Source organism: Ovis canadensis, chromosome 8, assembly GCF_042477335.2.
Source record: "Ovis canadensis isolate MfBH-ARS-UI-01 breed Bighorn chromosome 8, ARS-UI_OviCan_v2, whole genome shotgun sequence".
Taxonomy (NCBI): domain Eukaryota; kingdom Metazoa; phylum Chordata; class Mammalia; order Artiodactyla; family Bovidae; genus Ovis; species Ovis canadensis.
Genome location: NC_091252.1, coordinates 74,690,738 through 74,717,547, shown reverse-complemented (window position 1 = coordinate 74,717,547; position 26,810 = coordinate 74,690,738). Strand labels below are relative to the sequence as shown.

Sequence of the window (26,810 nt, the reverse complement as noted above, 5' to 3'; positions counted from 1 at the left end):
TAGGTTTAATGAGGAAGGAACCAAGGTCAAAGGCATGGTGATGGAGAGTGAGTAAGTGGGAGTACGTGGATTGGAGATCCTCAGGCAAAGAACCAATAGAGTGGGAATATTTGAGGACACAATTTGGAAGTGGTACTCAGAGAAAAATGCTTAAGATCAGGATTTCAGAGGTGGTACAGCTACAGGGCTGACAGGCTCCAGAGTGATTCCTGAGGTGGTGGAAGATTTTTGACTGAGAAGCCAGGGCCTTCTGACTGAACCAGGGTCTTGATGGTTCACCCAGGAGAAATTATATATGATGGGAAGTTCAGGGATGACCTGGGGACCCAGAATGGTAATGGGAAATCTACTGTTTGCGTACCATTAAGTTTCACTTGAGACCATTTTTGTGTCACTAAATCTACTGTTCTTTCCCCCTTTTGCCCATATTCTCTTTGCCTTTCAATACATTACTTTTTAACATCCTTTTTTCCCCCTACTCCCATTTAAAAAATTTGTTTTGCTCTCATTTTAAAAGTAATACTAATTCACTACAGAAAATAGAGACCAAAAAAAAGATCAAAGAAAAAGGAAACTATAAAAGAAAGGAAAACTCACTAATATTATCCAACTATAGTCAGCTCGATGGTATATTTGCTTCCAAACCCTTCTTATACACACACCCCACTACCACCCTCCCTGTCACATACACAGATTTTAAACATTGGGGTCACACCTTCCACATTCTTTGTATAGCCTTTTCAAATTGATTTTAAAAGAAAATTTGAAATAACAGATCTAGACAGTGTTAATAGTGTGCTATATTTGCTCCTAGAGTTGTCTGTCCCTATTTTCTACATAATTGAGATTATATACTTGTAATTGTAAAAACTATTTTTTTTACAATAATTTGTACTTCATTTTCTTTTAAACTCCTTCCTATACTTCCTTTGCCTAGAGAAATCCTGCCAGAGTCATGCTTTGTATGTATTGAATAGTCCAATGAAATCCAAGGATTAAGAACTAAATTTAAGTTCCCTAAGGAATGGGTAGCAAGAAACAGTTTGAGAAACTTTAATTCCACACTTCCTTTCCCATGTTCTGCTTGGCTAAAAAACAACAACAAAGAAAGAAACAAAAAAGCATAGCCCATGAATTCATAAAAGCAGAGCTTTTATGTTAAATATGGCTGATATTAGACAGGCACTTAAAATGTAAGTTACCACACTCATCTTTACAAGGCACTTCATCATTTTTCAATAGTCCAACATTTAAGTATTTTATATGCATTTTTATATTCACAAGTCCGATAAGGTAAGGTACTATTATCCTAACTTTCATATGAGGAAACAGAGGTCCACAAACTTGCCTAAGACCACACAGATCAAGTCACATGAGCGGAATTCAAGTCCAGGTCCCTGGTCACCAAGTTCATGCCCACTCCTTCCAGATTCTGAACCCAACAGGGAAAGTTTCCTCATACAAGCTGATGATGGTCCCAATGCTGGTCTGGGATTTTCACCTGTACTGTGGAGGCTGATTTTACTGTGTTTTCCAGAAGAAACAAATACTTTTTCTGGTTAGCTTTTACCACTAATGACTGTTTCTTTAGGGACAGCTTACTCTGACCACTAACTTGATGTCCTTTCCCCCTAAATATCTGAGTATGTGAAGTATAAGGAGAAAAAATAAAAAATAAATGTAACAGTTATTTGAATTGAGGACATTTTATAAATCCATGAAATATCATCACAAAGTAGGTATGACCACTAACTCTCAAAACTGACCTGATGCTCCAAGTGGTACAAAGAGGTCCACGTGACCCCCTTCCTCTTCGGGGGCCACATAGCTTCCTAATTTTTCCCAGAAGTCTCTCACTTCAGGCCTCAATAAATTTTTAATACCAATTTTATAGCCTGAGGGGGAGGAAATCAAAATGTCACATTAACAAGCTCTTAGCAGTTTGTGTTGTGAAAATACAGAGGTTCAAAAAGCCAACATCTGCTTGTAAGGCCAAGATCTGCAGGGCATCTCTGCTTCAATGATGGAACCATGTTAGGACCACAGAAGGTACCACTGGACTCCAACATGACAACACTCTCCTCCTGTCCTGGATTTACTAGACACTGAATGCTTAGGTTAAGGACATTGTGTCTCTGCTTCCGTGGGGCAGCAGTGTGAGTTACCAGGCTCACAGCCTGGTTGGTCAATGGCCAGTCAAGTCCTGGGAATTTGCAACCAAGTTCCAAAGTGGAAATGTTTCCCATGATTGCCAATCAATAAATAAGTCCTCGAGAGCAGAAGTAAGAAGGCTCCCAGGCATGGGAAACTTCACTGTACCTTTCACCTCCTGGGAATTGAATGTGATGATTCAGCTAGTCTGCAGTGATTTCTAACGGAGTCCTGGAGACTGCCTTCCCAAGCCCCAGTAAAGAAAGGAGTAAGAAGAACTCCTCCTGCCTGATTTTTTGAGCTGGGATATCAACCTCCTTAAATTGTGGACAAACGCTACCTCAGTGCAAATTTTTCTTCCCAATCCCCAGTCTTACCTTGAAGTAAGTTGATTTCTCTGCTGTCTCCGTCACTGAATATTCCCACACTCTGTGCCATCTGCCCATCCAGAGCTTTTTCTATGAGATAAAGTAGGGTCTCCAAGGTTAGGCCACTGTGTTCATACACCACAGAAATGATACCTGCTCTAACACTGTTCGCCACCATCTAGAAAACAAAACCAGACCAGTAGGAACCAAAGCCCATTACTTTAGAATGTGTTACTCACTCAGTCATGTCCGACTTTGCAATTCCATGGACTGTAGCCCACAAGCCTTCTCTGTCTGTGGAATTCTCCAGGTAAGAATACTGGAGTGGGTTGCCATTTCCTTCTCCAGGGGATCTTCCCGACCCAGGGATCGAACCCAGGTTTCCTGCATTATAGGCAGATTCTTTACCATCTGAGCCACCAGGAAAGCCTGTTACTTTAGAATTCTTCTTAATAAATTAAAAACAGTGACTATGTAATCTGTGATTTTTGAAGACTATTGTTTTTCTTCAGAAATTATAGGAGGAAGATGATAAGTTTTCCCCATCACTAGTCTCTTTTTGGGAGAAGGCAATGGCACCGCACTCCAGTACTCTTGCTTGGAAAATCCCATGGACAGAGGAGCCTGGTAGGCTGCAGTCCATGGGGTCACTAAGAGTCGGCACTTCACTTTCACTTTTCACTTTCATGCATTGGAGAAGGAAATGGCAACCCACTCCAATGTTCTTGCCTGGAGAATCCCAGGGATTGGGGAGCCTGGTGGGCTGCTGTCTATGGGGTCGCACAGAGTCGGACATGACTGAAGCGACTAAGCAGCAGCAGCGGCAGTTTCTTTTTAAAATTATTTTGTTTCTTTTCTAACAGGGGACATTTGAGTGCATTTGTAACTCCAACACTCAAAGAAACACTAATTAATTATTTTCTTCCAGTTTTTTTATCTTTATACACACCCATGCACAGTGACACATACACTAAAGTAATAAAATTATGTAATTTTGTAAATGGACTTCTTAAATAGATTTTGTTTTTCTCTTAATTATAAATTTTTGATCAATATTTATTTAGTATTAATACTAAATACAAAATATTTATAAATAGTAATCAATACTAAATATTTATTTGTATTAAATAAATGCTAAAACCACTGTTATTTGAATTCAACAACCAACCAAATAAACTTTTCACTTTGAAAAAGTTAATTCCTTAGCAGCAGTCAGGTTGGAAAGTCATTGAAGGCATTGATTTTTCCCAAAACCTCATGCCACTTTCTGGAGATCACAGTTCAACTCAGTAGAGAACTACCATATGGTTTCATGGTTTTTACCTAAACCTCCATTACATTCACAGTCAAATGAGTGAGTCTGGCATAGTCTTACATAAAGAAGACAAACAGGATCATGGATTTATTCAATTCCACTTTATTGACTCTTACTCTGTCATCAGTTATCCTCTGTGCCCAGCATGAGGTATTTTTAAACATTAGAGAAACTATCTATGGCCCACGCGGAGATCAAACTCTGATCTTGCTTTCATATGGATCCATTAAGCTAGCCCATTGTAAATGATCAAAGTCAATTCCTAGATGTTCAACAGTGAAGTGATTTCATACCTTGAAAGCAACCATTTTCTTACAAATAAGAATTTTTTGCAAGAACTTTCTAAGTAAGCCAACAAATACAGTCTACTAATGCCATCCTTCACATATATGCCTATGTGTGTATCAATGCATGCATATGTACATATACATGCATACTCAGTATACATACTTCCTATGTCTTCTTTGTGCTTTTTTCTTATTCACATTAAAATTTAAAATGTATAACTTCATTATAGAAAGAGCATATTTTCGTTTAAAGTCACCTTCATTAAGTAGATCACAAAATAGATTTCTGACAGTTTTCTTTTTAGAAATGCTAGTTACAAGATATTATTAAATTCCTTGGTCATTCCAAAGAAATTTAAAAATAATTTGTATCACTTTGCTCTTTTGTGGATTAGGGGCAAAAAATTGAATTCAACAAAAATTTATTGGACCCCTGAAAGCAAGGCAGTTGGGCCTTTAATACTTTAAAAAAAATTTGATTTATGGTTATTTTTATTGCTTCTGATTTTTAAAACTATTTGGGTCTGTACATTTCCACTTAGATCAGACAGCTTTCCTTTTAGAAGAATCATTTTCATACACATGGTGACCAAAAGATTGCCATACATCTACTCTAGGGGAGATTAAAACACCCAATTCAGAGAAGGGCTGGCCTCCTAACCCACTGTACCTCATATGCAGGAATCCGAGATGATATTAATATGAAGTGTGGCTGAAGAGCATTTGAAGAACTGCTGTCATTTTTATAAACTCCACGCCAATTTTTCTTTGATAATAAAGGGTAGGAATGGCATCCAGAAATGTTGCTTCTGTAAGGAAAAGAGGGGGGGAAAGTGAAGTTTTTATTTTCTCTAGTTTGATAAGTGAACACCATTGTGTCCTCTGGGCATCAGTTCTCTGTACATGGCAAGCGGCTTCAGGCCCTTGGTCTCTCCCTGTGGTTTTCAGGGATGTCAGCAAAGGGGACTCCTGGGTGAGTGGGACCAAAGCTGCCCACTGGGTGTCTCCTCCTGTCTTCATGGGATGCTAGAATGTGTTCTTGGAACTTACTTTTGTAGGGCACTTAAAACCAATGTACTGACATACTAAAGGGTTCAAAACAAATTTGAAAAGGAAGCAGCGAAGATATTTTAAATTTCCCTAATCACCTGGGCCTCATGGTTTTTTCAAATAATGCCCATTATTTCTACAGCTGCCTCATCCTCACCACCATTCAGATATACTTACTCCATTAAAAAAAATAATTCTGGAAAAATGTTATTTTTGCTCAATAACTTCACACAGAAAAACTGCTACATCCACAATATAGCTTCTTTGCAGAGTTAAGAATATTTGAAATGTAAATTTTGAATGTTAAATATTTACTTCAGAAAGCATGCTCAAGACCACTGTTGTTGAAGATTAAGAAACTACTTCTATTGCTATTTTATAGGATATGAGTGATTTAATTATACAAGACCACTGCATGTTAGCTAAATTATTCTAGAATGAATTCTTGGTATCATGGGAAGGTGCTGAACCTTCAGCAGATGAAGGTTTGCTTACCGCTTGGGCAAAGATTCTAAAGATGACAAAACAAGCTGTTTCTCCAAAGTTTCGTGTAATCCCACTCGATCCCTCACAGTCTGGGAGAGACGTGGTTGGCATTTGGATTTGAACAATCTAGAGCAGTGTGTTCCACTCACCCAAGGGGGTCGAACTTTGAACAACTCCTCTGAAAAACAAACAGCAGCAGGCTTGGCTGTTTACTTCAAGCTTCTCCCAGCCAAGTCTACACAGATAAAGCCATCAAAATTAAAGCTGTACCAGGGCAGTATTCCAGATGGCAGTAATTACAGCCATTTTACAGACTCTTTGGTTCTCTTATCCTCTTCGCTCTGTAGCTGCAAGTTACCAGTCACTTCAGGTCAAGAAACAAAGCTCAGAGAATAAGCAACTCTTTTCTTGTAGAAACCAGTTCATCAATTTGTAGGCTTCACATCATTTTTGCCTTTCTTCTTGGCTTCAAGTAAATTTCGCATTTGTTACAGTCTCACAGAGAGTGAGTCAGTGAAAAAGCAAGATGGGAGAACTCAGATCAGGTTTGCTAATTACATACTGCGCAGATCAGAGGGCTTAGCTGAGAGCATGTCTCATCCCTTCTCCCTTTTCACCTTAAAAAAAATAAGTCATTCTTGCTTCCATTTCCATTTTCATTTTTCCTATGTTGTCACCAAGACTAATTCTTCTGAATTGTCCTGAATGCATTTATTTTCTTTTGCCTGTGCTTGTGCTTCTCTCGCCTTACCTTTAGTCTCATGGAGGCACTGGCATTTAACCTTACATATTTCATTGGAAATCTTTTTGCTTTTCTTAGTTAATATTAAAGAATAGAGAGCTTTCCCTGACATGCTTTAAAGAATGCCTCTTATAGGCTATTTCATGAAGACGGTGCTATCCTCTTCTGTGGGAATTTGTATATAAATCCATTGGTTTCTACAATACTTGGCTAAGACATAAAGTTGTAAAATGCCACTCACTCTTATGTAGTGCAATTTTCTCCCAAATTATCTTCCTTAGACACCTTTCTCTTTGCCTCTCCTGTAGCTCTTCATTTTCTGTTTTGGGTTCATTCAGAGTCCCATAAACAGCAGCAGCTTCTCTAGGGGTTAGCCAATCTAAGTTGGACACACAAGCAATGTAATGGTGTTTCCAAGCACCGTACTCATTATCTGTTGGCGTATAGGGCAGAAACCATCCAAATTTAATGCATTTGGGCATCCATAAGCAATCCTTCAGAAAAAGAAATGAGAAAGATGAGTTGTGAGGACCGTTTCCTAGAATTAATCTTTTTAGGCACATAGATAATTTTTTCTTATTACATTGAGATTTTTAGTGCAGTTGAATTGCCATCTAAACTTGATTCTGAGAAATAAGATACATACCTTACTCCATAGGAAAAATATTTGATGAACATTATATTTTATATGAATATATGTATTAGTCATCTTTGTACACTTATTCAATGCTCCCATAGCATATGCACCAGATTCTGAGAATTCTGCTTCTAGCGACGGTATGGTTATTTGTTTAACATCAACCTTTGCACTGGGAACAACTTTGACTGACCCATATAATACTGCCAATATGCAACCAGTTTTGAGATATGAAAACAGCAAATTTCATGTGGTTTTATCTAATCAAATATCTAGACAAAATACTATAAAACAATTACTTAAGCTACCAATGCAATAAGGACTTGTATAACCAAGACCTTAGAGGAAGAAAACCCAGAAAAGTAATATCCTGATTCAGTCTCACTTTTCACTTCAAGACATTTGACAGTTCCAAAGCAAAACTAAGGCTGAGAAGCAGAGCAGGAAGTTGTGACTGAAAGATTTAGAAGAAATTAAGAACTTCTTAACATCTTAAGACGTATGGATTCTTGCAAGGAAGAGAAGAAACATTCAGAGTCCACAAAGGAGAATAGCCTTGGTAATGACACCTGGCTTTTAGCTGAGATCCTTTTCAGTAAGGATGACAAAGAATTAGGTTGAAGCTAGCTTTGAAATATCTCATTCTCTGATTGGATTTAAATAAGCTATTCCTAGCCTAACCAAATGCCAGAAGCAAGTTCTCTCTGGAGGAAGATAAGATCATCTGGAGACTCAAATTATTGCATCAATTTTTTATGTGAAATATTTGGTACTCAACCAAAAATAGCAAGCACACAAAAAAGACAAGAATTGTTTGTTTCTTCTTTTGTTTTTTAGTAAATAGAGACCCTCAGGAGATCCAAAAGTTGTAATCATCAGGCACAAACTTAAAAAAAAACAAACGTAGTTAATACACTTAAGAAATTAAATGGCTGGATGGAAAATTTTGGCAAAGTAATCAGACCAACACTCTAAAACTGAAAAATATAATAACAAATTTAGAATTCAAGGGACAAGTTTAAAAGCAAATTAGAATCCAGCTAAAAAGATAATTTTGAACTGTGGTGTTGGAAAGAAGACTCTTGAGAGTCCCTTGAACTGCAAGGAGATACAACTAGTCCATCCTAAAGGAGATCAGTCCTGGGTGTTCATTGGAAGGACTGATGTTGAAGCTGAAACTCCAATACTTTGGCCACCTGATGCGAAGAGCTGACTCATTTGAAAAGACCCTGATGCTGGGAAAGATTGAGGGCAAGAGGAGAAGGGGAGGACAGAGGATGAGATGGGTGGATGGCATCACTGACTCGATGGACATGGGTTTGGGTGAACTCCAGGAGTTGTCGATGGACAGGGAGGCCTGGCGTGCTGCGGTTCAGGGGGTCGCAAAGAGTCGGAGACGACTGAACTGAACTGGAAAAGATAATTAGTACACTGAAAGCTAGGCCAGAATAAAAATCCAGACTGAAACACTGAAAGCCAGAACAATGGAAAAGACACATAAAAGAATATGAACCTTATGGGACATGGTGAATCAATGTAATAAATTGAAACCCAGAAGAAAAAAAGAAAAAGTGGAGCAAAAGCAATATATGAAGAGACAGAATCTGAGAGTTTGCAAAGTTGGTAAAAGACATAAAATCTCCAATTTATAAATCAGTGCCAAATACAAAATAGGATAAATACACACATACACACACGCACACACCTCTCTGTGCATGTTGCTCAGTCACTAAGTTGTGTCTGACTCTTTGCAACCCCATGGACTGTGGCCCATCAGCCTCCTCTATCCATAGGATTTCCCAGGCAAGAATACTGGAATGGGTTGTCCTTTCCTCCCCCAGGGGATCTTACTTGCGGAAAACCAAAGACAGAGAAAAAGATCCTAAAAGAAGCTAGAGAAAATAGAAACTACCTTTCAAGGACCAACAATAAAACCCCCTACTTTTCAAGATAATTATGAAAGCCAGAGAACAATGGAAAATTTTCAAAGTTCTAATAAATAATTAATTGCTAACCTAGAGTTCAAATTCCCAGTGAAAATATCCTTCAAATTTGAAGGTGAAATAAAGACATTTTCAGACAAAAACTGAGAGAATGTCAGTAGCAAGCTGTACTAAAAGAAATATTACAGAGAATTCAGAAAAAATTGAACCCCATAGGGAAATCAGAGATGCAGAAAGGTACGAAGTATAACAGAAAAAGTTTACTTGTAAATAATATTGACTATTAAATTAAATAGTTGTTTTAAATATTCATGAGGTATGCATATATTTTATAAATAAGAGATATTATAAAATATATTTTTATATATTAGTATATATTTACATATATATATCTTAATCTATATTTGTATATTTTATATGTGTTTATGTGTAAAATTAAAATGTTTGAGAACAAAAGCATAGAAACTGAGCAGGGAAGCAAATGGAGTTAAAGAGTTCTATGCTTACATTATCTCAGAGGTAGTAAAATAACCCTAGGATAAGAGCTGTAATCTCTATGGTAGCCATGAAAGAACTGCTAAAGAATTTACAATTAATCTAAGAAATATTTGTTAATCGTAAAGGAAGACAGAAAAACAAAATAGTAAATAGTAAATAAAAATAGTAAAATGGTGGACTTAAGCCCAAATGTATCAGTATTTACATAAACGTGAACAGACTAAATGATGCCAGGTAAAAGTCAAAGATTGTCAAGTGGTAAAAGAAAACCACTACCATATTTTGCTTATAAGAATGTTCCTTAAATGTAAGGACAGAGAAAGGTTGAAAGCAAAAATAGAGGAAACACTATACCATGAGAACACTAAACCTGGATTCACAAATGCTATAAATCCAGGGCTCACAGTTGGCTTTTCATGTGGCCCCTCCATGGAGAGCCAGGTATTCTGTGAGATCCGAATATCAACATAAGTCCATCCTGGAAAGTTTGTACAAGTTAGAGGAGTAAATTATTGATTTGTATTTAAAGTATGCCGACTATTACATTCCATTAAGTCTTTTAAAAGTAAAGAGATAAACATCCCAGAGGCAGAATTAATGGCAGCAGATGTAGAAGATCTAGTTTTATATTCTTCAACAGAGGTTAGCCAAAGAGAGAGCAGTTAAAGTTGTGGTTGTAGAGCGATTTTTAAGGTGGGTTATCATGGCTAAAACAATATCATTTAAAACCAAATCTTAAATAAATTTTCACAAAATATTGGACTTCTTAACCAAGATAAATTACTTTCTAAATAATTAAATTTACTATTTAAAGATTATCAGAATTATGTGAATTATTAGAATAGTGTATATCCCCGACTTATAAAATAAATTACTGTATTTAATTCCCCCATTAAATATAATTCCCCATTAAAAATTCCCTATTTTTTTCCTCTTAAGAATAAATTAATTATGGTTCAGACACCCTCAATTATTATTTTCAGGGAAAGGAGCTACCCTCATTGCCTCATTATAGATGACAGTTACATCTGAGTCCTATTACTAGGAAGTGACAAATGGTAAACCTGTTCAGTTAAAAATTTCCAGGGCCAGCTGACTTGTGCAGCTGCACACAAATCTTTCGGATTTAGAAAGGAAAAGATATATAGAGAAATGAAGCGTGGTAACACTGTAGAGAAATCCACTTTGGCCACTTGCATCCTTTCTGAAAACCAGTCTTGGATAAGCCTAAAAAGAAAAATAGAGAAATTTAGTTCAGAACACTAATATTTTAAGTTGATTATAAATCTGGTATAAATACTGGTCACTGTTCTTTCTCTAATTTTCTACCTTTAAAAAAAATTAAGTCCTAAATAACATATGGCTAGATTTTTAAGAATACTGTATCCACATTCAATGGTCCATTCTAAAGAGGAAAATGAATTATCAATATAAAATTATATATTATCAATATAAATCAATATCTAAAATTCACAGGGGAAAGTTCTGAAATAAACATGGTTGTATACAATGTAAATCTGGGTTTTTTCTTTACCCAAATTCAATAAATCAACAAGTCCTGTCAGCTCTACAAATAGACATCCCCCAAAATATATGCCCCAACACAGCCACTTCTCTCAACCTCCACTGCCTTTTCTCTGTTCAGAGAACCACCACCTCTCTCCTGGGCGAGTGTAGCCACCTCCTGATTGCCTCACTGCTTCCACTCCACTCTTCCTAGAGCCCATTTTCCACACAGTAGCCCAAGTGGTTTTTAAAAATATAAATTAGATAATATCACTCATGCAAGTAAAAGCCTGCAATGATTTCCCAGTGCAATTAGAATAAAAACCTATAGCTCCATCACACTTCATTGTGAAATAGTAAATGTCTCCCTCTTGACAAAGCAAGATTGTCTACACTCACTACTTTAACATGGGATAGAGATACTAGCCAGTTCAATAAGGGAAGAAAATAATAAAAGGTATATGTATTGGAAAGGGAGCAGTAAACTATCTCAATTCATGCACCATGTATGTAGAATCTATAAAACTATTTAAATTATTAGTAAAAAATTGTTGATAATTTTACATTTTTTAGATGTTTGTAGAATCTATAGCAACAGCCAATTTTATATTCCTGATATTACTAATTCACATTTTCTCTCTGTTTTCCTTGATTACTCTTCCTAGGAGTTCATCAATTTTGTTACTATTTATAACAAACCAGTTTTTGTTTTCATAGTTTTTATCTATTGTTTGTTCAGTTTCTATTATATTGATTTCCAGTCTTCATCAATTCTCTCCTTCTACTCACTTTGGGTATAGTTTGCTATATTTTTCCCCCCTTTTCTTAAGGTGGAAATTTAGATAGTTAATTTTAAATTATTTTATTCTTTAACAAAAATGTTTACATTATATTATCCCTCTAAGCTGCACTGCAGTCCACTTTAGCCATGTCATATTTTCATTGTCGTTCAACTTGAAATATTTTCTAATTTCTCTTGTGATTTTTATTTGATCATAGGTTATTTATAAGTGATGTTAATCTCTAAATAGTTGGGGATTTTCTAGATATCTTATTTTTATCAATCCCCAGATTTATTGCATTGTTGTTAAAGAATATATTTAATAAGATTTCAAGAATTTTGAAATGTTTGAATCTTAGTTTGTGGACCAGGAAATAATGCATCTTGATAAATGTTACTTTGCTCATAAAAAAACATATATTTGGAAATTGTTGTGTCTAGTTTTCTATAAATGTTAGTTCTAGGAAAATAAGATTGCTCAGGTCTTCTATATTCAAACTAATTTCCTTTTCTTTGGTTCTATTCTGTCAGTTTTTGTTTCATGTAATTTCAAACTCTGTTCTTTGGTACATAAACATTTATAATTGTTGTGACTTCTTGATGAATTGTTACTTTTCTTACTATAACATGCCCATCTTTATCTCTCTGGAAACAATCCTTGTCTTCAAGCCCATTTTGTCTGATATTAATGTTGCCATCCTACTTTTATGTGCTTACTATTTGCATAATGTATAATATATTTTCCTATTCTTATACTTGGAGAAGGAAATGGCAAGCTACTCCAGTATTTTTGCCCATAGAATCCTGTAGATAGAGGAGCCTGGTGGACTGCTGTTTATAGGGTCACAAAGAGTCGGACACAACTGAAGCGACTTAGCATGCATGCATGCACTGGAGAAGGAAATGGCAACCCACTCCAGTGTTCTTGCCTTGAGAATCCCAGGGATGGAGGAGCCTGGTGGGCTGCCGTCTATGGGTCACACAGAGTTGGACACGACTGAATTGACTTAGCAGCAGCAGCAGCAGCATTCTTATACTTTACCAATAAGTGCCTTTATATTTAAAATGTAGGGAATTCTCTGGTGGTCTGGTGGCTAGGGATCCATGCTTCCACTACAAGGGGTACAAATTTGATCCCTGTTTGGGGAACTAAGATCCCACATGCCACGGCAAAAAAAAAGTCATATTTAAAAGTGTCCCTGGTAGTCAATATACAGTGAGATTATCTTTTTGCTCACTTGACAAACATTGTCTTTATTTGATGGTTTAGTCTGCTTATATTTAATTTAAATATTGTTATATGCTCTGTTGCTAAGTCATGTCCAACTCTTTTGTGACTCCATGGAGTGTAGCCCACCAAGTTCCTCTGTACATGGGATTTTTCCAGGCAAGAATATTGTAGTGGGTTGTCATTTCCTTCTCTAGAGAATTATTGTTATTGTTGCTGTGTTGTTCAGTTGCTAAGTCATGTCTGACTTTGAAACCCCATGGACTGCAGCACACAAGGCTTCCTTGTCCTTCACTATCTCCCAGAGTTTGCTCAAATTCATGTCCATTGAGTCAGTGAAGCTACCTAATCATCTTATCCTCTGCCACCCACCTTCTCCTTTGTCTTTCAACCTTTCCCAACATCAGGGTCTTTTCCAATGAGTCAGCTCTTCGCATCAGGTGGCCAAAATATTGGAGCTTCAGCTTGCACGTCAGTTCTTCCAATGCATTTTCAGAGATGATTTCCTTTAGGATTGATTGGTGATAGTTGAACCCAAATCTCAATTTTGTTATTTGTTGTTTGGTTGTCCCATCTGTTTTGTGAAACTTTATTCCTCTTCTCTTGCCTTGATTTGAATTAATAAATATTTCTGTATTCCATTTTAATTCCTTTATTTGTTTTTTAGGGTATCTTGGCACTACTTTTTAAAGTTGTTTCCAAGAAGCATGATATGCATCTTTAACTTTTCATAGTCTACATAGAGCTAATATTTATGTAAAATTAAGGACCAGTGCAACGATACAATTCTCACTATCCTTTGTGCATTTGTTGTCATCTCTACTGCATCTACTCATGTTATAAACCCCACAAGACATTGTTTTGCTTTAGTCATATATCTTTAAAATAACTTTAAAACTTTATATTTTCTCCCACATTTATTACTTCCTGTGCTCTTCATTCCTGCTCTTAAATCCAAGTTTCCATCTGGTATCAATTTCCTTAGCCTGAAGAACTTCCTTTAGCATTTCTTTATTGCAGGTCTTCTGACAACAAAATTTGTCAGTTTCCTTTTATTTGAAAATGTCTTTATCTTACATTAACATTTGTAATACTATTATGACTCTAGTAATTAATTTAAATAATTGTTATCCTATACCCAACCTGGTTTCTGCCATATCCTGTTCTTCATCTTCCTCAATCATCCCCATATTATTTTAAAGCAAATCTAAGACATTATATAATTTCATCCATAAATATTTCAGTGTTTATCACTAAAAAAGAAAAATTAAGCATAAACTATATCGTATGTTAATACATTCAACAAAAACTTCTTAATAGGACATCCACAAAGAAAACTTCTAAAATACAATACCCTTCAAGAAAACTTCTTACATGCATGCCACCTAAGCAGAGATAGATCTTGAAGGAATACAAAGTCCAAGGCCCTACTAAAGTGATCATCTTAGAGGCCCTCTTAGGCCAAAAAACATTTCATGGTCTATGAAGGATGTACTGCTGGCCCTGCAGCTAACAATTACACACACAAAAAAGACACGTAATACATGATTGTTCTCTTTATATATTAGCAATAAACATCTGCTACAGTTCTAAGCCTCCAGATAGCAATCCAGGTATCAGTAAATTAAGCTTTTCCCTGAGACTCCCTGATTTCCTCCAAACTCTGCAGAATCACTGACATTTTGTGGCTAATCTTACAGCTAACTGAAAACTTTGGTATAAGAATCTACCAGAACTCCTTTACCTAACACCACTGGGACTTCAAGACTTTTTCTCACTAAGTGGCTGCTGCTGCCCTATTACTGAGTCCCAGTGGACACAGATTAACTCACTGAAAGAACAGTGATGACTCTGAGCAGATTTCATCCTTCAGTGGGTCTTCTCTAACCTAAATTTCCATAGAGTGGGCCAAGCCTCAGAAAGTTTCAATGCAAAATGAAAATGGCACCTCTAGTGAGGGACAAAAAAAGACCTTAGTTACCCTTACCAACAGATTGTTGAATATCCATTAGACCCAGAGACAGTTTTGACCATGAAATAACAAACTTTTGGCTTAACTGGGGCCTCATTTCAAGTCCTGGGAGAAAGAAATGTTCTACCTTGCAGTAGAACGCCATTTCATACATATAGAAGAAATTAAGAAATGAGGAAATCAGCTATCACAGTAAAGAGTACTTCAGATTAGAATCAACAACATATGCTAAGACTAGTGGGTAAAAGTTTGATGAGAAAAAAAAATACTTGCATAAATACTTACTAGTTAATTTAAAACTAATCACTCAAATACTTTTGTCAAGATCATTAACAGTGGGACAACCTGATATACTATACCCCCAGTATGATCCACTGAGAAGAACACAGCATCAAGTCTGTGTTATTCCTGCCAAGAATGTATGACCTCAAAGTAATCTTGAGGAAATATCAGTCAACCACAAACTGAAGGTCATCAATAAAGTAGCAGCTCTACCCTCATCAAGTGTCAAGTAAGAAAAGACAAGGAAAAACTGAGGAATTTTGCCACATTGAAGGTGGATGTAGAGACCTGAAAACTAAATACAACAAATAACCTTGGTTGGATTTGGACTGAGAAGGAAAAGATGATTGTAAAAGACATTGTTGGAACAATCAGGAATATTGAATGGCATCTATGCATTGGACATTACTGTTGAATTGATGATAATTTCCTGACATTGGAGGATGTACTGAGATTTTTCAGCAGAGCACACTTGATTTTTAGGAAACATACTGAAATGCTTAGAGTTCAGTTCAGTTCAGTCGCTCAGTCGTGTCCGACTCTTGGCGACCCCGTGAATCGCAGCACGCCAGGCCTCCCTGTTGATCACCATCTCCCGGAGTTCACTCAGACTCACGTCCATTGAGTCCGTGATGCCATCCAGCCATCTTATCCTTGGTTGTTCCCTTCTCCTCCTGCCCCTAATCCCTCCCAGCATCAAAGTCTTTTCCAATGAGTCAACTCTTCGCATGAGGTGGCCAAAGTACTGGAGTTTCAGCTTTAGCATCATTCCCTCCAAAGGAATCCCAGGGTTGATCTCCTTCAGAATGGACTGGTTGGATCTCCTGGAAGTCCAAGGGACCCTCAAGAGTCTTCTCCAACACCACAGCTCAAAAGCATCAATTCTTCGGCGGTCAGCCTTCTTCACAGTCCAACTCTCACATCCATACATGACCACAGGAAAACCATAGCCTTGACTAGACGGACCTTAGTTGGCAAAGTGATGTCTCTGCTTTTGAACATACTATCTAGGTTGGTCATAACTTTTCTTCCAAGGAGTAAGCGTCTTTTAATTTCATGGCTGCAATCACCATCTGCAGTGATTTTGGAGCCCAAAAAAATAAGGTCTGACACTGTTTCCACTGTTTCCCCATCTATCTGCCATGAAGTGATGGGACTGGATGCCATGATCTTCGTTTTCTGAATGTTGAGCTTTAAGCCAACTTTTTCGCTCTTCTCTTTCACTTTCATCAAGAGGCTTTTTAGTGCCTGTTCACTTTCTGCCATAAGGGTGGTGTCATCTGCATATCTGAGGTGATTGATATTTCTCCCGGCAATCTTGATTCCAGCTTGTGTTTCTTCCATTCCAGTGTTTCTCATGATGTACTCTGCATATAAGTTAAATAAGCAGACTGACAATATACAGCCTTGACGTACTCCTTTTCCTATTTGTAACCAGTCTGTTGTTCCATGTCCAGTTCTAACTGTTGCTTCCTGACCTGCGTACAGATTTCTCAACAGGCAGGTTAGGTGGTCTGGTATTCCCATCTCTTTCAGAATTTTCCACAGTTTATTGTGATCCACACGAAGGCTTTGGCATAGTCAATAAAGCAGAAGTAGATGTTTTACTGGAATTCTCTTGCTTTTTTGAAGATCCAGAGGATGTTGGCAATTTGATCTCTGGTTCCTCTGCCTTTTCTAAAACCAGCTTGAACATCAGGAAGTTCATGGTTCATGTATTGCTGAAGCCTGGCTTGGAGAATTTTGAGCATTACTTTCCTAGCATGTGAGATGAGTGCAATTGTGCAGTAGGTTGAGCATTCTTTGGCATTGCCTTTCTTTGGGGTTGGAATGAAAACTGACCTTTTCCAGTCCTGTGGCCACTGCTGAGTTTTCCAGATTTCCTGGCATATTGAGTGCAGCACTTTCACAGCATCATCTTTCAGGATTTGAAGCAGCTCAACTGGAACTCCATCACCTCCACTAGCTTTGTTCGTATTGATGCTCTCTAAGGCCCACTTGACTTCACTTTCCAAGATGTCTGGCTCTAGATTAGTGAGCACATCATCATGATTATCTGGGTCATGAAGATCTTTTTTGTACAGTTCTTCCATGTATTCTTGCCACCTCTTCTTAATATCTTCTGCTTCTGTTAGGTCCATACAATTTCTGTCCTTTATCGAGCCCATCTTTGCATGAAATGTTCCCTTGGTATCTCTAATTTTCTTGAAGAGATCTCTAGTCTTTCCCATTCTGTTGTTTTCCTCTATTTCTTTGCATTGATCGCTGAAGAAGGCTTTCTTATCTCTTCTTGCTATTCTTTGGAACTCTGCATTCAGATGCTTATATCTTTCCTTTTCTCCTTTGCTTTTCACTTCTCTTCTTTTCACAGCTATTTGTAAGGCCTCCCCAGACAGCCATTTTGCTTTTTTGCATTTCTTTTCCATGGGGATGGTCTTGATCCCTGTCTCCTGTACAGTGTCACAAACCTCATTCCATAGTTCATCAGGCACTCTATCTATCAGATCTAAGCCCTTAAATCTATTTCTCACTTCTACTGTATAATCACAAGGGATTTGATTTAGGTCATACCTGAATGATCTAGCGGTTTCCCCTACTTTCTTCAGTTTAAGTCTGAATTTGGTAATAAGGAGTTCATGATCTGAGCCACAGTCAGCTCCTGGTCTTGTTTTTTGTTGACTGTATAGAGCTTCTCCATCTTTGGCTGCAAAGAATATAATCAATCTGATTTCGGTGTTGACCATCTGGTGATGTCCATGTATAGAGTCTTCTCTTGTGTTGTTGGAAGAGGGTGTTTGCTATGATCAGTGCATTTTCTTGGCAAAATTCTATTAGTCTTTGCCCTGCTTCATTCTGCATTCCAAGGCCAAATTTGCCTGTTACTCCAGGTGTTTCTTGACTTCCTACTTTTGCATTCCAGTCCCCTATAATGAAAAGGACATCTTTTTTGGGTGTTCTAAAAGGTCTTGTGGGTCTTCATAAAACCGTTAAACTTCAGCTTCTTCAGCATTACTGGTTGGGGCATAGACTTGGATTACCGTGATATTGAATGGTTTGCCTTGGAGACGAACAGAGATCATTCTGTCGTTTTTGAGATTGTATCCAAGCACTGCATTTCGGACTCTTTTTTGACCATGATGGCTACTCCATTTCTTCTGAGGGATTCCTGCCCATGGTAGTAGATATAACAATCATCTGAGTTAAATTCACCCATTCCAGTCCATTTAGTTCGCTGATTCCTAGAATGTCGACGTTCACCCTTGCCATCTCTTGTTTGACCACTTCCAGTTTGCCTTGATTCATGGACCTGACATTCCAGGTTCCTATGCAATATTGCTCTTTACAGCATCAGACCTTGCTTCTATCACCAGTCACATCCACAACTGGGTATTGTATTTGCTTTGGCTCCATCCCTTCATTCTTTCTGGAGTTATTTCTCCACTGATCTCCAGTAGCATATTGGGCACCTAATGACCTGGGGAGTTCCTCTTTTGGTATCCTATCATTTTGCCTTTTCATGCTGTTCATGGGGTTCTCGAGGCAAGAATACTGAAGTGGCTTGCCATTCCCTTCTCCAGTGGACCACTCTCTGTCAGGTTAGTGGGGCATTACGTCTACAACTCTCTCTCAAATAATCAGAATAATAAAGAAAAAATGGTAAAATGTTAATAATCAAGGGATCCAGGTAAAAAATTTAAAGAAACTATTTGCATTAGCTTTGCACCTTTTCTCTGTAGGTTAAAAATTATGTAAAAAGTTGTTTTGTTTTTGTTTTTTAAGAAGCAACTATTTGCTTCAGTTCCAAGGTTTAATGATTGCTATTATTGTTGTATGTTCTACTCCCCTAACTTTATGTCACTGCTTTTTCTTGATCCTTGTCCATGCAGCTTTATCATAACTGGAGATAGAACAGAGTGGTTTAAAATGAACCTGCAGTCTGAAAAGGATGGGGATTGAGGGTAAGCAGGAGGGCAATGGATGGAGTTCTGCATCTCCTGGCAGCACAGAGTATCCACAGACAGAAGGGTCTCATAAGGATCTTCTCAGTAGTGAAAGTGATTAACATTCAAACTGAATGAGACTTGTGACAACAACAAGGACAGTTAATCCCAGTGGATTCATGACCTGAACTCCTCACTGTCTGAGGTAGGCTTCACAATCATTCCACAGGCCCTTGAGAGACAATTTGCTCTCATTTGGAATTCTAAAATAGATCAGTAAAATAAGTGCAAAACAGGACTTTTCAGCCTCCTTTTCAAAGACAGGTCTCAGTATCTTCGGAGTCTTTGTTCCCATCCACTTTAGCATCTACTGTTCCATCCCAGTCAAGCAAAGGAGAATCAAGTCTGAGTTGGTTTTTAAAGTAAACCTTAATTACACATGTTTTATATTTGTTCCTAGTCTGCAGTGCTACAAGGAAACATTCAAGTATAATGAATCTTAAGCATGAAGAAAATGCTTCAGTCACATTAAAAAAAGAATCAGTGCATGAGGAGCAGAGAAATAGGGTGGTTTGCAGTAACGACACTGTGGCTCATTGCATTTTAGTTAATGTCGCAAAGTAAGAAATTTGTGAAGAGAAACAACATGTGAAGAAACAATGAACAAAATGTGCTTTGCTCATTTGCTGTGACAGGGATAGCTTCATTTAAATAATTCATGATAATGCCTCACAGTGTGCCGTTCAATGCACAATGTGTGCTTTGCAAAAATAACCAGGCTTAGTAATATGGAACTTGAATCTAATTCTCTGTTCTAAAACTTCTGATAAGAAGTAGAAAGAAGCTGCCACAATCATAATGAAGCGGCTGAGAGAGCAGGTGGGAGAGGTGGTCTGGAGAGGGCTGAGCGGACTTGGCAGAGCTCCTTGCCTTCTAGTAGTTTAGGTAGCGTCTCCTTGTCTTATCTAGCAGCTTCACACACACTTGATGAGGTGGTAAGGTCTGTGCTAGGTGGATTTTCACATGAAGGCAAGTGTCACACAGAATAACCACTGGGTCTGGGGTGGACAGAAAATGGAGAACCATGTGCTGAGGTCTCCAGTGGGAAAAAAGAGCAAACTGAGGTGTGGGTACAGCAATAAGGAGGCTGACTGAAGATTTTTTTAAGATTTTTAAATAATTTGTATATGCAAATTCATAAATAGTTAAATGAACACATAAAGCATAAAAGATAGAAGGTCACATTTAAGTGGTGCAATTATGGGTGATTGTGGTATTTTCCTCTTTTTGCTTATTTACAGTTTCTAATGCATCTACAAAGGCCTGATTTTATAGAACTATTGAATAGATAGAGAAGTTCCATGGCTTTCACACAAGTGGTCCCTCCAAATGGAACACTCATTCTCCAAGTCTTGGCTTGTCTATCTCTAAACATCCTTCAGATTCCAGCTGAAGTGTCAAATCCCCAGGGAAGGCTTCCCTGAGCCCCTGTACTAGGTGAGATCCCAGTTACTTTTCCTTTGTCACTTAGCACAACTGTAGCTATTTCCTTGATATTGATTTCCAAACCTGCCTAGGGTTATGGAAAATAAAGGATAATGCATGTACTTGGACTTGATATCACTATGTGAGTGCAGGATGACTTTCCTTGTGTGATTCTTATTATTATATGACTTGTGACCAATGAAGCAAAATAAGGTTCTGAGGCAGGAGCACGAAACTTTCTTGGAACCAAAATGGCAGGTCAAAGTCACATGGCTTGTAAAAAGCTAGTTTTGTGACATATAGGTGACTATATAGGGTGGGTTTGGGGGGTGATATATCTGGGGTACTGCCAGAATCCTCTCACCTTCCCAATAGGCTGACTGTTTCTGTTCCCCAAACACCTCCCCTTGTGAGGCTACTGTTTGCTCACTGAGCCCTGTCTACTTAATTCCCTCTCATACTTAATTCCATCTCATATTCTTTGCCAAAACCTGTATCCTTTATACTTGATGTGCACTATAGTATAAGCTAAGCACTATTTTTGTGTTTCTTTTCTAGCTAACTCTTAAATCTTTTAGTCCTTTTTTTTTTACTCATTCACCATTTAAAGTCTTTCTCTTCTACAGGACTAGAAGCCCCATAAAAAAATTAAAAAGGCATAGCAGCAGTCTTTTGGCTGCTCTGTCCCCAGCACATGATATGGTGTTTGTAGCTTAGCAGGGGGTAAATAAATATGTTTAAATTAGAATTAAGGATGAGAAAAAAAGTTGAAAAACAAGGAAGACAAAATCACTGCTTGTATTAATTTCCTTTTCATTATAACAAACTACCACCAACCTGGTGGCTTAAAGCAGTACATGTGTCCTCTCGGAGTTCTGAGATCACAAGTCTGAAATCAGGTTCACTGGGCTACAGACAAGGTTTTGGCAGGACTGGTTTATTTCTGGAAACTCTAAGGGGAGATTTGTTTCCTTGTCTTTTTCAGGTTCTAGTAGCTTCCTGTTTTCCTTGACTCATATTCCCTTTCTCTACCTTCAAAGCCAGCAGCATGAGACATTCAAATTGCTCCATCTCTTCCATCATCACATCATATTCTCTTCTGATTATGATGTCTCTTGAACCCGTTACAAGGACCACTGAGATTATGTTGAGCCCTAATAATGCAAGGTAATCTCCCCATCATAAATACTTAATCATATCTGTGAAGTCCTTTTTCCATTCAAGATAACATTTCTAGGTTTCAGGGATTAGGGCCTGGACATATTTTGAGACATTTATCCAGTCTACCACAGTGCTCTAGCCTCTAAGACATGCAAAATACTCCCAAATATTTCCAGGGGTGCTATTTTGTATTATCAAATATCCAGTGAGACTCATGGACATTCTTCTTTTCCCATTTTAGGACAAGTTTTAGTCTAAAATATGCACTTCAGAGGGTAGGAGTCTTTTACACTCTGTTTAGTGTTGAATCTCATGTACCCAGAACTATGCTTGTTATACAGTAGACCCTTGGTAAAGATTCATTGAATGCTCGATGAATAGACTTTATCTGCTGACTTGGATGGTAAAGAATCTACCTGCAATGTGAGTAGACCCAGGTTCAATCCCTGGTTCGGGAAGCCCCCCTGGAGAAGGGAATGGCAACCCACTCCAGTATTCTTGCCTGGAGAATCCCATGGACAGAAGAATCTAGGCGGCTACAGTCCACGGGCTTGCAAAGAGTTGGACACAACTGAGCAACTAACACTTTCACTTCACTTTCACTTTTGGCATCTATCATTTATTTCCTCTTCTTTAGATAAAATAACCTCAATTCCTATTTGGTGGCCCATATGGTTCTACAGAAGCTGACTCCAAAAATTACATGGTCAAGGCTAACTAAATTCATGTGGGTCAATCCCAAGGCCACAGCCACTGGCAGAAATGGGCATGGGCCCAAACTAATCCAATCTGAGTGAAACCAAGATAATAATTTTTCTCTTCTGGACACAACTGAGGAACCATAATAGTTGAAGCCCTGACCATTAGAGGTAGAGCAGAGGGGCAGAAAAAACACATCATTGGTTTTATTACTGAACCTCTGGATCAAGCTTCAATTGCAGCCAAACCTACATCTGAGTTTTTCAATTACATGAGAGTAAAATATTTCTTTTATTATTTGTGTCAAGTTGAAAGTTATTTACAGTGAAATATTCTAAAACTACTAAAAAGTATCAGATATGAAAGATGAAAAACCTACAGAAACTGAACAAATACTTTTGCTTTGTTAATTGATAATAGAAAAGACTGGACACTCATGGTCTGTATCCCTGCCTCCAAGAAGGAATAGATAGAGATGGGAGAAGCCTTGGGGCCTTCAGGTCACCCAGTTCAGTTCAGTTGCTCAGTCGTGTCTGACTCTTTGCGACCCCATGGACTACAGCATGCCAGGCTTCCCTATCCATCACCAACTCCCGGAGCTTCCTCAAACTCAGTCCATCGAGTCAGTGATGCCATCCAACCATCTCATCCTGTCGTCCCCTTCTCCTCCTTCCTTCAGTCTTTACCAGCATCAGGGTCTTTTCCAGTGAATTGGGTCTTCACATCAGGTGGCTGAAGTATTGGAGCTTTAGCTTCAGCATCAGTCCTTCCAATGAATATTCAGGACTGATTTCCTTTAGGATTGACTGGTTTGATCCCAGGCCTTGTGTTATACACTTGACTGTAGATCAAATCATCTTGGGAACTTAGTAAAAACAGCTTCCCAGCCCCACCCCAGGTATGTTGAGCCAAAATGTCTATGGGCGAGGCTCACAGTTCATTTTTAACAAATTCCAAGTGACTCTAATGGGGTCACCCTCTTCATTGTTGGTGAACTAGACTTCCTATTGGTAGAAGAGGCAGTCTAGCAGATATTGATGGTGATGCCAATCAGGTACAAAGTGTTGAATACATGCATGATGTACTTAGAAGAATGTATAATCCTGTTTGAAGCCCTGAATTAAATACTTAAACTCTACAGGAAGGTCTGATAGGCTCTCTCCTATTGTGTAAAGGACATCAGTTTGACTACTAGGTGCTTTTTGTTTTTCTAAATCTATCTGGTTCTTTGTTAGATCCTGGAAAGTTGATATGACAAGACAGTGACAAGTAGATAAATGGACTATTACAGACCACCTTAAAACCTGTTTATCTTCCTGTCTCTTTTCTTAAAGAAGGAAAATCAGGGCAGCTCCAGAGTTGGTGAATTCAAGAACTCAAAATAGTCAAGGGTCAAGATTTTCTGTATTTTCACTTTGCCTGTTTAGTAGTTTGCTGTGTTCCTCCAGCTTGTTCTCAAGTTGTTCCCAAATAACTGACTACTGTGAGCAGAGATTTGCACACAACAGAGACCACAGGCTATAGGGCAGATGAAAGCATGTCCTTTCCTCAAGTTCCTTTTTAGGTCCCTTTGAAAGCGGAGAAAATTGTCCCAGAAACTCTAGTAGCCACTCTCTTGTGTTTCCTTCAGCAGAACCAAGATCTACGTGCCCTTTCCTAAGCCAGACACCTCAAGGAGGAGGGAATGGCCATGATTCTGCCCAACTGTGGCTTACTCTTTGGGTGTCGGTGAGACCCACTACCCCTGAAGCACAGGGTAACTAGGAGGGGGAAGGGCTTTGTAGGAAGATGAAGAGGAAGTGGGGAACAGTGTGGGTGGGAGGGTGTGTGATGGACAGTTTCTAGCCCTTTAAACAGGAATTGATGCAAGAAGAGGAAGGATCTCCACCCAGCTGCCCAAGTGCCTTTTCTACCCAATGTTTATAGCTGCCTGTTTTTTCCCTCCCCTTCAGAGCACTTATCTCGGTCCTTTTTCCCTTTATACTTGAGTTATTACATGGAGATATTTCATAAATTGATTAAAGTAGTTTTAATATCTGGCAGTGCAACTCACTAATTTTTTTCTTTATCCTTAAATTCTTCATTGCTGTAATAGTCCATTCTGTTTTCCAGATTAGCTTTAGAATTAGTTTCTCAAAGTTCATAAGAAAATGCTCTTTGGGGGTTTGTACTGAGATTGACTTGAATAGAAAGATTCATGTGGAGAGAACTGGTATCTTTAAATATATCATATCTATCTATTTACCCAGGTTTTTTCCTACTGTTCTTTAATACAGATTTTTAATTTCCTTCATAAAGGTCTTGTGCTTATCTTTATAGTTTTATGCAGCACACAAGGGAAGCAGAGCTGGGAGAAGGGAGAGAGAAAGAGCCATGGTAACATTGCTTGAATCTTAGGATCTAGCACAGCCTATAACTTGACAAATCTTAGGTCATTAAATTTCCTTTTCTTCTTAGTCTTGTTTGAATTCCATTTCTATTATTTGCACTTGAAAGCCTTCTGACCATGACATCAAAATAATACACAGAGAAGGCAGGACGAAAGATTACAGGTGTTCACTGAACATTTATTATGTAAGTAATAAGAGCATCCTCCTGCCTCTAAGATTTTTAGCCATTTAAGTCTTATAGGCAGCCACTTCTACTCTTTCAAAAAATTCATTTATTTTTAGCTGTGCTGAATCTTTGTTGCTATGTGGGTTTTTCTCTAGTTGTTGCAAGTGGGGCCTACTCTAGTTGCAATGCTTGGGCTTCTCATTTCAGTGGCTTCTCTTGCTGTGGAGCAAGAAAATGCTCTAGCGTGTTCTGTGGGCTTCAGTAGTTGCTGCACATGAGCTCAGTAGTTGCAGTTCCCATGCTCTAGAGCACAGGATTGATAGTTGTGGCGTATGGGATCAGATGCTCCGCCACGTGTGGGATCCTCCTGGAGTTGAACCCATGTCTCCTGCATTGGCAGGCATTCTTTACCACTGAGCCACCAGGGAAGCCCCACTTCTACTCTGACTCTGCCACAACCCTCCTGAAAATTTCTTAAAGAGATTCTTAAATACAGGATAGAGACAAATAGTCTCCTAAAACCTTGTCTCCATTTTCCAGTAAATTATCTGTGGATTTGACTCTTCCTATGCAGAGGGTAAATGATACATGGTAGATATGGAAGCTAATATCATGTACTTTATAAATGAGTGGAGTATTATCAGGGCTGCTACATTTGGGAAGCTGTACAATAAACAAGTTTAGCAGGTGTCATTCACACAGATGATAGAGTGAAACAGCACCCCCTGGAGGTGTGCAATATGTAATGTGTGTTAGTCACTCAGTCGTGTCGGACTGTGTGTGATCCCATGGACTGTAGCCAGCCAGGCTTCTCTGTCCATGGAATTCTCCAGGCAAGAACACCAAAGTGGGTTACCATACCCTTCTCCAGCAATATGTAATACCCTTAGGTATTATTACTATGCATAATTCCTTCTGGAATCACTTTATAGAAGTCTTGAATTGATTAAAAATGAAAAGTCTTCAATGAAGCAAAGTATTAATAATATCCTGTATTCTAGAACTTGTAATATCTTGAAAAAAAGTCCTTCCTCCTAAAGAATTACCAAAGGAAAGTTTTTTTTCTTGATTATCTTTTTATTATCATTGTAATAGGAGTGTCTAACACATCTCCATTCATTCAAACAAGTATTTGTTGAATGGCTACTATGAACCTGGTGTTTTAAGTACTAGGGATGGAAAGAGATACCAGAATAAGTCCCTGTACTCATCGAGTTACCTTCTAATGGAATAGGCAGACAGTAAATAAACAAGCAAGTACTACTGTGTATAAAGAATGGCAGGTGGAGCTACACGCTGTAAAGAGAAGTGAAACATTACAAAAGGAGAAACAGGAAGTAAGGACTTTAAGTGCAGAGGCTTTGCCTAATGCAAGCCAGTGACTTTCCTACCACACACTCTTACTCTGTCCCACCTTTACCCGGTAAAAAAGCTTTGGGTTTAGGTTTCTCCTTTCTTTTTAAACCTCAGGATTTTCTTTCTTGAGGGATTCCCTCGTAGCTCAGCTGGTAAAAAAAAATCCACCTGCAATGCAGGAGACCCTAGTTCAATTCCTGGGTTGGGAAGATTCCCTGGAGAAGGGATAGGCTACTTACTCTAGTACTCTTGGGCTTCCCTGGTGGATCAGCTGGTAAAGAATCTGCCTGCAATGTGGGAGACCTGGGTTTGATTCCTGGGTTGGGAAGATCCCCTGGAGAAGGGAACAGCTACCCACTCAAGTAT

General features: G+C 38.3%; 1 protein-coding gene across 4 annotated transcripts in view; it reads right to left on the bottom strand.

Annotated features, from left to right (window-relative positions):
• Window positions 1–26,810, bottom strand: part of ECT2L (epithelial cell transforming 2 like) — an 82,846-nt gene that overhangs the window by 32,626 nt on the left and 23,410 nt on the right. For 2 of the 4 annotated variants that reach the window (XM_069598521.1, XM_069598522.1), the window contains exons 5-10: window positions 10,542–10,704; window positions 6,641–6,893; window positions 5,667–5,835; window positions 4,792–4,930; window positions 2,529–2,697; window positions 1,767–1,895 (exon numbers count right to left, since the gene is read on the bottom strand). In XM_069598521.1, coding sequence (XP_069454622.1) covers window positions 1,767–1,895; window positions 2,529–2,697; window positions 4,792–4,930; window positions 5,667–5,835; window positions 6,641–6,893; window positions 10,542–10,704 — 1,022 coding nt within the window. The remainder of the gene's footprint in view (window positions 1–1,766; window positions 1,896–2,528; window positions 2,698–4,791; window positions 4,931–5,666; window positions 5,836–6,640; window positions 6,894–10,541; window positions 10,705–26,810) is intronic. The other 2 variants (XM_069598523.1, XM_069598524.1) reach the window with 2 other exon arrangements.